This window comes from Pezoporus occidentalis, unplaced genomic scaffold, assembly GCF_034315485.1.
Source record: "Pezoporus occidentalis ecotype Australia unplaced genomic scaffold, CSIRO_AGI_Poc_V1 ctg31, whole genome shotgun sequence".
NCBI lineage: Eukaryota > Metazoa > Chordata > Aves > Psittaciformes > Psittacidae > Pezoporus > Pezoporus occidentalis.
The window spans coordinates 4,158,307-4,170,469 of NW_026915052.1; the positions used below are offsets into that span (position 1 = coordinate 4,158,307).

General features: G+C 47.9%; 1 protein-coding gene across 9 annotated transcripts in view; it reads right to left on the minus strand.

Moving 5' to 3' along the window:
* Positions 1–812: 812 nt before the first annotated feature.
* The window catches only part of LOC134168394 (uncharacterized), a 45,498-nt gene continuing 34,147 nt past the window's right edge, over positions 813–12,163 (minus strand). For 5 of the 9 annotated variants that reach the window (XM_062628050.1, XM_062628045.1, XM_062628043.1 and 2 more), the window contains 4 exons: positions 10,730–10,888; positions 7,631–7,752; positions 5,486–5,671; positions 813–3,506 (listed from right to left, as the gene is read on the minus strand). In XM_062628050.1, the coding sequence (XP_062484034.1) occupies positions 5,491–5,671; positions 7,631–7,752; positions 10,730–10,888 (462 nt within the window). In that variant the 3' untranslated portion in view covers positions 813–3,506; positions 5,486–5,490. Of the gene's footprint in view, positions 3,507–5,485; positions 5,672–5,949; positions 6,445–7,028; positions 7,476–7,630; positions 7,753–10,729; positions 10,889–12,163 lie in introns of those variants that run through there. The other 4 variants (XM_062628044.1, XM_062628047.1, XM_062628046.1 and 1 more) reach the window with 4 other exon arrangements.

Genomic DNA, 12,163 nt, shown 5'->3' on the forward strand with positions numbered 1-12,163 from the left:
ATAAACACAGAGCCACGGCCCTTTCCGTGTCCCAGTGCCACTAGATGGCACCACGCGTGTACCTTCCCTGCCCGGTGTGTCCCCAGAGCCACTGCGGAAACCTGGGGACCCAGCCCAGCCCTTGGTGCAGAGCAAGAGATGCTGGTGCCTTCTCCTCCGTCCCGCACGGACCATGGCGTGCTGGGGCTAAGGCAGATATTCAAGCATTAAAATCAAACCTTCAGCGGTGGTTTTGGGTGTTTCCCCGTGGGGGAACTGCCTGTTGTGGCTTTTGTCATGCTGCCATTCCCACCCAGGGGCCAGGCGTTGCTCCGCAGCTGTGTGCTGGCAGAGCACGAAGTGGGACAGGAAAGCCCCAAAGGTGGATGCAAGTTGCTCTGGTTACTATTGGGATCAATGTATGAGTTTCCAACAATGGACAGGCTCCCCTTGGGAGTGGGGATGAAAGGGAATAAAATACAATTTATTACATTTTGCAGTCAGCTTGCCTTCTCTGAGGTTTCACAGTTTTAAGCATTGATTCTCCTCATTTGCTATCCAGCAGAGCTCAAGCATGTCCCAGGTCCTCAGTATTACCTGTTTTTTTCACCATTAAGCCTTCCATTCACTGTCACACATGTTTGGCAGAGCCACTAAGTAAACCTGGGAAGCTCAGGTGGCAGCTCAGCAAATGTCAGGTCTTTCCTCAGACCTTGCAGCATAGTTAAGAAGTGTCTGTTTTCCTCTGTCCTCAGTACCGAGCACTGAAGGTGACCCTCCAAGACAGGAGCTCAGATGACAGGAAGGCTGGTGAGGCTCTGCCGCACGCAGTACTTCAAAGCACCCAGCCAAACCCTGGCCCCAAGCAGTGTGGGGAACATGGGTGACAAATCATTGCTCACCACACAACCTGTTGGCCTGGTGCACAGCCAGAGGGGTGATGGACAGAAAGCAGCTCCCAAAAAAGCTGGAGCATCAAACCACCAGGAGCAGTGTGTCACTCCGTGCTGCCCAGTGCACATCCAGGTGACGGGTGAGCATGGCAGTGGCATGACCCTGACACCAAGGGGATCCCAGTGAAACCCAGGATGGGAGGGGGTCTTTGTGCAGGGAGCCTCTGGTTGCTGAGCTCTGAACGATGCTGTTCTGCTTGCAATGGTGGAGCCTCTGGACATAAAGGCAAGTAGGAAATGCTCAGCATGGCTCTATGGCAGGCTGAGGGCAAAAGCAGTGCTGCTCCTGCCCACATCCTGAGGCCACAAGATAATCCTGCAGAAGGATCCTGAGTGTGACCCTGCTTCCCATCCCTCTTCAGAGAGCAGCACAAATCCCACCCGAGCACTTTAACCCCAGTTTAGGGTGAAGGCTAGGAAGGAGGAGGCTGGGTCAGCTTGGGAAGGTCAGGGCACACAGTGGAGCGGCTTAAAATCCCCCCAAAGAAGGGAAATCCCTCATCTTCCTTCCCCATAGCCTCCCTCTCCTTCTGATCACCCCAGATAGCATAGAAAGGGACCCAGCATCCCCTCGGCCACCACCTCCCCACCCAGGGACCCACCCGGAGCCTCCACACACACCATCTGTTCTCCCCACACGACCTGCAGGTGGATGAGGACATCCCTCCCACACCATCTGCCTCCACACCAGGTGGCATCTCCCCATCACCCAGATGTCCATCCCAGCCAATGTCCCTGGACCCTCTGGCTCTGGAAAACCTCATGTGCCGCCAGTGCTAAACCTCCTGGGCAAATTCAAGTCTGTACTCAGTCTCTTCATGACTGGATGCTACACACAGGGTGCAGAAACTTGTTGCTAAGAAACCTTACTGAAAACAGCGCTCCTCTGCACACACACACACACAGTAGAAAGTGCTGCCCATCCCCTGCCCAGCCAGGGAGGATAGGCACAGCAGCAGTCATGATAGCACGAGGCTGGTCCTCATCCATCTCATTTCAGGTCAGTAGTGCCAAGCCCAGCATTCCCTATGGTTACCAACCACTGCTTGTAAGCAGAACATACCCTCATCTGACCATGAATGTCAAATGGCAGAAATGTTACACAGACAGAGACATGTATGTGGCAGGAGCCATTCACGTGCTGTGGCATTATTTTAAATGATTGAAATGTCAAAGGAGCTTTTATTTTCTCTCGAGGGTTCATTGCTTGAAATTCCCATTGGCAGAAGCTGACTCTGACCCCACTGTCGCAGGGGACTCCATCATCCCTCCTACTCTTGAATGTGCCATGGGTGGTAGAGGAGGGTGCACGGCAGAGTTGGCACCCTTGGAAGGCAGGGTCCACCCAGCTCCACAGCCCGACTCACATCCCACAGCCAGGCTGCAGCTCCACCAGCTCCCCATGTCCAGCAAAGGTGTCACTGAAGCAGCAATGGACAGCTATAAACTGCAAAGGACACGGCAGCAGGGCCTTTGGGGCAGGCATGCAATCAGGAAGGGCACAGGACAGCTCTTGTTGCCCTCTCATGGTGCCCCAAAAGCCCACAGAGACTCCCTGGACATGTTGCCCCTTTTCTTGTTAGGGAAGCAGATTTGAGGGGGAATGGCTGCCCAGAAAAGCAGTGGCATTGCTGAGGTAGGAGAGCTTTGTTGCTTGTTTACATGGCCAGAGAGGAGCAGTAATGGCCTACATTAACACAATAGCAAACAAGGACCTTGAACCAAATCCAGCTTGGAGGTTGTGACCAATCCATAGATAACTGGGAAGAAAAGTCAGTGTTTTCCCAGGAGAACTGCCTATTTACATCTGAAAACAGCACAAACCTTACCCAGAGGCTGGGAAAAACATCTCCTTTCACTGCCTGCTGCCTGTGAGGCTTTCCCCTCCCTCTCCAAAAGGAAATTTCCAGTAACTGAGGTATAAAAATCAATGCAAGACTCTGCTCCAGTGCTATAAAACTCATATGGGAAGAGTTCTTCATCCCACAGCCAGTGCCATGGCAAGGTGCCCCCAAAGGAGGTCACAGCCTTCGTGTGTGGGGAGCAAGAAAAGAGGCAGCTCTGTCTGCAGCCCGCTGGTGCAGGGCTTTGGGGGTGTGGATCTAGGTGCCCAAACCTGCAGGCACCACCAGAACTATGGGCTAGGCAGGATTCCCTAACAGAGGGTCCCGGGTTGCTGGTGAAGGTTGTGTTGCCATGTCATCTGCCATGACACTGTGCTGCAGCAGTCCCTAGTTTTACATGAGAGTGCATGAAACAAGGGATGGAAGCAGAGAGAAATCTATCAAGGGGGGACCATCCTCCTCCTCCACTCACCACCCACCACATCCTGGGAATAACTAGCAGGACTCAGCTAAGAATATCTTTCTGCCATATTCCATTCACCTTCCACATGGACTCTGCATAGAAGATTAGGATTTGGGCCTCTTGATTTTCCTGCAGAAGTGCAGGAATTGTCTTCCATAGCTGTCAGGTTTCTCTGTACATCAGGCTGCATGGGTCACTGAAGATTTCAAGGAGCTGTGACTGCAGACACTGCACATGGAGTGAAACTTCACGTTTCTCACAGCAGGCCTGAGGGAAAATAAGAAAAATGCTGGGTAATTAAGTGCTCAGCAGAATATGTGCAAGAGACAGCACTGCTTCTATGCACAGGGTCTTGCATGTAGCTGTATCAACATTTACCTGCTGAAAATCCCCAGTTCTTGGGCTATGCCAGCTAACGTAATCAATGGGCCCACAGCTGTGGGCAGCATCCCTGCTGCTTCCTGCCCACGCCAGCCAAACCAGCTCACTCCTCTTCTGGGAGGTCATTTCATGCTAACATGAAACAGTTAAAGACAACACTTTTCCAAAGGTTTCCCACTTCCACATACAGAAGGGACAAATGTGAGCAGCTACTGTGTCCCTGTCTGGGAGAAAGCAGAGGATCCCCAATGTACCTGCAGGTCACCCCAGAGTGGAACAGCAAAATCACAGGGCTGGGATGGAAGGAGGAAGGTGACCTTCCTTTGAGCACATCCCAGAACTGCTTTCAACACTACTGCTATCCCCGAGCCTGGATGAAGCTGCCAACCTGTGCCACACACGTGCTTCCGCTACACTGCAGACTCAGCCAGGTTTTCTGGGATTGAGAGCCTATTTACCCAGGGGATTTCAGCAAATAGGAGATTATCTGATTTACAGTGTTTTAAAAGACGTTCCTGAATACCTCTTCTAAAGTGAAGGTGATGCCATGGGTAATTCCTGATTAAAGGAGGGTATAAAAGGAGGTGGCTGATAGCGAGTTCATTATATCCCAATCAGTCTTGATTAGGAAGGGAAAGCTGTGTCCTTATTAATAGTTTCTCTAATTGCTTTCTCTCCTTGAGACCATGGTAGCCTGCTGCCTGCTTGTACCTGGAGGCCTCAGGTCAGAGCTCAGCATAACTCATCCCTCATCCATCAATATGGGGAGCTATAAATAAATGGTGACACCAGAGAGCAGAGGAAGAGGTGGAAAGGGATTGTGCTTCTCAACCTGAGATACTCGGTCTAGTCAGTTTATCTAACAGAAGGTGACTGGCAACAATCTGTAAATATTAACCAAGGGGGAACTATTTCTGGTAGCTGAAGGTTCTGGCCTGGCAAAGATAACACAAGATTCTCTGGCTCTTAGCTGGAGCTGGGCAAATTTGGACTAAAACGAAGTTGCAGATTATTCAAAGTGAAGCAAACAGCTGCATGTTCTCCACTAAGAAGTATTTTTAAATCCTCAGGACCAGCTTAGTTTCAAGATCTGCTGCAGCTTATCCCCTAACCCCCTTGCTCCCGCCCCCCCAGAAAAAAAGCCCAATTTGTGACTGAGAAGGAATCACTTGGGAAACCAAGAGGTGATTGCAGGTGATCCAAATATGCCCTGGCAATTCATGCCAGAGGATTAAAGACCTTATAGTGACAGTCATCCCTCTGACTTTGATCCCTCCTCCTTTCTGCCACCGGCTGTTGCTGCCCGCATGAAGGGAACACGCTCACCTCTGGTGCTTGCAGCACAGTCACCTGAACAGGAGCAAGCCCAGCTTAATTAATGCAGCTGTCGTGGAGGGGGCTGCAGTGAGGCTCGCACATCCCTCCCTCAGCACCAGGGAAGCAGAAAGACCACTGAGGAGAAAATCCGACAGCACGCCCTGCCAGGAGGCAGCAGCGTTTGCCGGGGAGACCCTGCCCATGCACACATGGTAAGAGCTGGGAAGGAAGGGATGCTGTGAAGAGACCTTGCTGTGGAGGCACACAGACGGGAGCAAGGGACAGGGAGCCCTGTCATCTTCTCTGTCCCTGCTGTAACCTGAATCACACATCTAAGCATTCAGCATCCTGCACTGCCTACAACATGATGCTTCATGACATAGAAATCTGCAGGCAGAGAGAGGGAAGTAGAACCAGTGTATACAGCAATGAGGACCTTGGGAGGTGCTGCTACAGACACAGTCATTCCACCTCCCTGTAAGCAGGAATGCCTATGCCTGCACAGGTATGCGTGTTACACACAAGCATGCTTACACTCACACACCTACCTTTGCTAACAGCAGAGGCAGGCGCAGAGTCCATATTTTCCAGGTTTCAATTCTATATCTGCAAAAAGCAAGTTCACTCCTGGTTTTGAGTCCCTGCAATTATCATGAAATGCCTCCAAGAGAGCAGCTCTGTCTTCTCGGTTGAGCGAAACTTTGATGTTCAGCACTGCATTCAGATGTTCCTTCCTTTCCAAAAGGTTAAGAAGGCAGGTCAGTGAACGAGTCAAGGAAAAAATCTTGCTTTCTAACACTCAGTTTTGCTGGACCAGACCAAAGATTGGAAACTGCTGAGCTGCTTTTTGACACCTACTGGACACCTAACAAGGAGGAGGCCATATCACAAAAGCTCTGTGAGATATGGCTGAGTTCATGAGTGCCAAGCCTAGTGCCCACAGCATCCCCATGAAATTGAAGGAATCTTCAGTTTAGGTTTCTCCTAGAAAAAGATTGCATTTGACCATTTGGAAGCATTTTTTATATCTTTTCAAACGGAGCTACATTTTGTTCATCTGGAAGGTTCTAAGACTTTTGCTCTACATAGCATTGCTTTGCTGAGTGTGGCCACACATTTTAGTCTGGTTAACAAACAGGGCAATTGTATCCAAGCCAAACAATTTTAAACATACAGGAACCTGCTGAAATCAAGAACTGTGCATCTACTCACACCAGGATGACCTCCTCTGAGATCTGGATCAAAATAATCTTCTGAGTACTTTCTATGCCCACTTGCTATATAACTATATATAAATATATAGTTATATATATGTGTGTATATATATGCAAGAGAATAAGAATTGCTATACTCTATCACATAAGCAGCTTTTACTCAATAGCATCTTCAAAAGTAGGAAAAGAATACAGAAACCAGATGAAGCATAACATGATCTCTGTGTTTCTTGGGGTTTTGCTTCTGGCAGTTTGCAGTTTAGGGAATTCCTTTACTGGGGGTTACACCATGCCTGTCATGTTGAATAGGCACTGAAATAATTATCTACCACAAATTGTCTGCTTCCCATTTGAAGCTATTCACACTTTTGACCTTCACAGCATCCTGCACACTGTAATCATCCTGTAGCAGTCACTTGGTAGCTGGTGAGAGACTTTCAGCTGGGAACAGAGCTGATAATAGGTTTGACTTTGTGAGCCTCATGCTCTGGAAGCCAAAACACAGACACCTGACCCAAACACCAAAGAGTATTCCATACCACAGCACGTCATGCCGAGGATGTAACTGGGAGTTAGCCGGAAGGGCTGGGGGACTGCAGGGTTGGAGCTTGGTTGGGCCTGGGGGGCGAGTTATCGGTCGGCTGGTGGTGAGATGATGTATTCTCTTCCCTTGTTATTTCCTTTATCATTATTATCATTGGCGGTAGCAGTAGTGATCTGTGTTATACCTTAGTTACTAAACTGTTCTTATCTCAACCCGTGGGAGTTGCATTCTTTTCGATTCTCCTCTCCGTCCCTCCGAGAGCAGGGGGAGGGCAAGAAAGGGGGGGAAGTGAGCGAACGAATTACCTGACTGGGTTTAAACCACGACAGTTGGAAAAACACAGTCACCAGCACAAGACATCAGAACAAAAAATAGGTGTAAGAAACCACAGACTTTGGAACAAATGCAGTTACTAAGATCTCACCTTCTCTAATAAATACTGGGTTTCCTTTCTGTTAACAGTTTCCTGTGGGAATGGAAGTATATATTCTTGCTGAATACACCTAGAATTTCGTGGAAATAGTTATACCTAGAAAAGGGTTGGTGAAGTATTAAAGCCAAATGCCAAATACTTGGAAGTTATGAAATGCCTGAGTTAAGGATGCTCTTGAAACCTATATGTGGCACACATGTGCCTGTAAATTGTCCATTCAGGTAGTATTTTTCCACAGCGCTCCTGCTTTGTTGACAACCATTTGATCAAGCCTTCACCTTTACAGAAGGACAACTCAACTCCACCGGTTAATGTCTGTCAATGTTATAAACCATGTTAATCAGCATCTGCAAATAGGCAGCACTGAGTACATTCAAAGGTAAACATTGTGCCTGGCTGAGCACACTGCTAAATGTATCACAGGACTAATATTGCTGTAGGTCTTCTGGTGGCAAGTAATCATGCAAGGAACTGCAGAAGTCAAACCAATAAAACACCTTACCTTAGATCAGGAAATTCTCTGAGAATAGGCAAAAGGGCTATTTTCATCCTCTCAGAATCAGAAGCTTGAATAAGCTCTAAAATTGCTTGTATAGGATCCTTGAGGTGACCAGCTGCAGGACCCTGGGGAGAGAAGTAAAGGTGTGCTCAGGGCAAGGAAAGCTGCACACATGTTAAAAGCTGGACTCGCATTAGACTGAGGATCTTGCTGCATGGGTTAGGAGCTTTGCAGGCCTGTCTGCATGTATAGAAGCCTGATTTCCCTCTAGAATAGGAGAAAAGAAACTGGGGTGTAGCCACAAACTTCTTCCAGGGCTGGGTGACTACCTTCTGCAGCGCAGGATCCCCTCCTGCATTTCCTGTGGCAAAGCAGGCAAATGTTCCATATTATTCCCTACACTGCCTGTCCTCTCAAGGCCCTTTTGTCCTTTGGGAAGTGTTTTGCTTCCAGAAGTAAGCACAGCCCTGTACCTATGTGAAAACAAGCTCTGTTGGCCAGACACTCTGGCATTTCTGCTGCCCTGGAGTAAGCCCAGGGACAGAAAATCGACCTTGGAGAGAGAGTGAGGGGACCAGATCCTCTATCAGCAAAACAGAAAAAATGGGAAGCAGGGCTGGACTCCATAAAGGATATGACATGGATGGTAGATGCATATGGTCAGCTCTGTTTAAACTGGAGCACACAGAAGAAAGCCTCACCAAGAAACATACAGCATTTTTAGCAAAGCTGGATAAAGCAGAATGCAGATGAACTGCCGAGAGAGAGCTTCAGGTCTTGCCCACGTTTTTCATTGGTGCAGTAATGCGATTAAATTGCTTTCCTGAATTATTGATGCCATCACGTCAACAGAGACTCTGTGACAAAGCAAACCTGGAGAACAGGCTGCCAAACTGGGGCAGGAGAAGCCCAGGCTCCCCTGATCTCCATGGGGCATTAGAAACAGCAGGCCATATTCTCTGTGGGGCTTACCTCTGCACTTAATATAAATTGAAAATATTAATAACAATATCCAAAGACATTGTTCTCTCTCTTCCTCTGCACTGCAGACACGCAGCACGTCTAGCTCTGCACACCGCACAAGCTGCACTCAGCTCCTAAGGCACCGATACTGCACAGCTTCATACTTGGCAAGCTCACTATTACAAAATGCTAATTAATTTGAAGTTGTCAGATTTCATTAAGCACTATATAGACAGGCAAGGTCAGAGGTAAACAGTTTGCAATCTAAAAGGACAACAAAGAGGTGTCTTGTCAGCAGTACTTAAGTGCCTCTGACACATACTGCTCATCAGAGAGAAGCAAGGTATTACCTAATGTGTTTGAGGACGGAGGGGAAGGAAGAGCCTGAAGAGAGGGCAGAGCAGGGCAGGGAGCAGGTGCAGCCTGTGCAGCAACTGCACGATAAATTCTGTCCATAGCAGAGTACATATTTTGCATGCATAACCATGTACCTCATTTGAGTGAGGATCAGGCAGTCCCCTGCAAATCAAGCCTCCCACTTCAAGTAAGAAAGCAAACAGGCTGGGGACGCATGGGAAGTAGTGCTAACTAGATGAAGACTTTTTCCACCCAAGCTGAAGCTAGGGGTTTAGTAGACCAGCTTTCCTTGCACATTACATCCAAAGCTGATGCTGAGCGCAGCATTACTGGTAAACTTCAGAGTTAAGATTAGAGAATCCTCCTGCTATTCCCAGTGGTTCAATTGCTCAAAGCATTGACTCATCTGTGATTGATCACTCCAGGAGAGGTGGGTCTTCAGCTAAAAGCACTGGCAGCTTCCAGCTTTCCACCATGAAACTAATGCATTAATTGTAATGAGTCTGACAGCTTTTTAAAGGAGCCTACAGATGATCATTTCAATTTCATTTTATTCTTTGGACAAAGTAAGAATTGTTGACAAATGACTTGCAGGGGCACTCAAATGGGCAAAAATAGATTTCCAGTCCCTAGCACTTAAATTCATGAGTTATGAAAATGACTCGGGATTTTTGAAAGTATAAAAAAACAGTAAAGCTGTATTCTTTTATCTCCTCTGTCACATTTGAGTCCTGTTACCAGACTGATTTTGCAACCATTAGTGTGGTGCTCAGTCCAGCCTCTTATGAGGCGCTACGTGGGCACTCTCAGCCTGCATTTATAAAAGGGCTGTGCCAGGGCACATTGCACTGCAGTGATTTTCTGGCTGGGTTGAGTGGCTGCAGGGGGGGGATGCTGCTGGCATTGTAGTCCTTGCCCTTGGGTAATCAACGGACCCATGTGACAGCCTGGTGGCATCCACAGATGCTATGTGCAGCACTGCCAATTACACCAGATTATGAATTAAGCAAAGAGACTTTTTTAAGCTTCCAAAGTTTTTTCTACAAGTTAGACCTAACATTTTCCCGCAAGTTTTCTTTGACTTTTACACCCCATCTGTCCCTTCTGCAATACATCTTTACCTCCTAATGGTGAGTTTTCCCCTGCAGGAAGACTCATGCCTCCCTGTGCAGCCATCACCAACCACAACAGCATCATCATGTTTCCACCCATGAGGAAATGCTGCAGCACAGGAAAATGGCTCATGCATCAATCAGCTCAGCTCTGAGAGGCTGGGAAGGGCCTGCGGGAGCAGGGAGGAGGCTGGACGGAAGGGCAACAACGCAAACACCATGTCCAGGGAGGAGCAGTCACACAGGGCAACACACGGAGAAGGTGAAGATGTGGGGCATCTAATCTGGTTTATCAGTCCAGAGGCTCAAAGGGAAGTACTGGCAGAGACACAGCTCTTCCTCATCTGCACCCCTATGCCATGTACCAAGGCTTGCCTGGGGGAGCTGACAGCTTTGGAGCTGTCACACCAGCTCAGAGGAATTCGCCTCATTCTTATGTCAGTGGCAGGAGTGCGAAACTTGTCTCCTCTAGTCATACATTTCAAAACTATAAACTAACAGCTTCTGGCAGATCAGAAGGGCCATCAGCACATCTGACTGTCATTTCTGTGAAGCTGGATGCCACTGTGGTAAGACCCTGTAAGCTTTTCTGTTGCTTTCAGAGCCTTTTCCTCTGCTGGTACTGTTCTTGATGACAGAGAGCAAAACTGTAACCATATCAAAGACTTACTAAGCATTCTTTAAAGATGTCTTGCAGCATCCTATGGTCTTCTTCCATCTTGCTGACAATCCTCCTCCTCTGCACAGAAGACAGTTTCCTGGAAGTGGTCAGGAGGGCCTGCACATACTCTGCAATAATGATGGCGTTGACAGCCTTGACAAGAGCCTGCTCCGGAGCAAAAACACATAGATTAACTTCCCTTTACTGAGCAAGCACCAAATCATACCTGTAGGGCTCTGACCAGTGTAGACAGTGGATATTCTGTCCATGCAGCTGGCTGTCCCGTTTCTTTGCTTAAGTATTCCTTTAAAATGCCTTGTCTAATACATGGAGTATCTCCAAGCTGCATGTGGATGACATAAACATTGGTGGTAAGTGTGGAGTCATCCAACCAAAAGCAATAGGACCAGTTAGCTGACCCAAAGGTCACTGACACTCCAGAGCAGCAGCAACACTTGCCTTAGCTAACAAACACATCACCTGGGGACAGCTTGGTCTATAGACAAAGCCAGATCCAGCCTCCCTGGATCATCCCCCAGCAGACACGGCCTAGGGCAATACCTTTGGGCACACAGTTGTGGCTGGGCACAGAGAAGTCACCTGGACATCTCTGAGCCATCCACTACCTGCTGAGAAACCCCATTGCCAAGATCATGCAGTGCCCAAAAGGGAGAGTGAGGTTTCTAAGGGGAGATGGGCTGCTGCATATAAACCACGTTTCATTAGCAGCTGAAAACAAAGCAGTGTTAGGCTGCAGTCCAAAGGTACAGGAAATCCCCAGCCCTGTCCAAAACAGACAAAGCAAGAGACGGACAGCTCTGGCACAGTGCTCCACTACCAAGCTGCTGTTTGCCCCAGCATTAATGTGACATAATGTCCAGTGATCTGTCATAATCTTACATAATGTCAGGATACGAACAACAAAAGGATAGCTTCTATTTTTTTTTTTTTTCTGTTCCATTACCTTTTTCCACATATCAAAATATTAATTAAAATCAGCACTGACAAAGACTCTGCAGACCTGAGAGTCCAGTGCTTAGGGGACATGTGCGGCACAGGTAGCAGCAGCAAATCCAACCTGTGTGGAAAAGAGAGTACCCCAGGTACCAATCTCATTATCAAAGAGACAGACTCAAGGGTGCTGTGAGACTCTAGAAAAATTTTTTAGGCTACCTTAAGGGTGAAAAAACTCAAGTACCCTGTGAACTTGTTCTTTCCCAACCCTTTGCCTGAGAGACTATGTCTTTTGGGAATCTGGCCCTTTCCCTTCTCTGTGTGTCCACTCTCCATCAAAGGCATAAATACTCCTTATAACAAACGTTAAAGCACATTAAAAGCTGAGAAGATTTCCAATATTACTGGGGCAATGGCAGAATCGGAGATGGCCCAATGCTCCCTTCTCTATTTGGGAGATACATTCATTTTCCACACCTCTTCACTTGG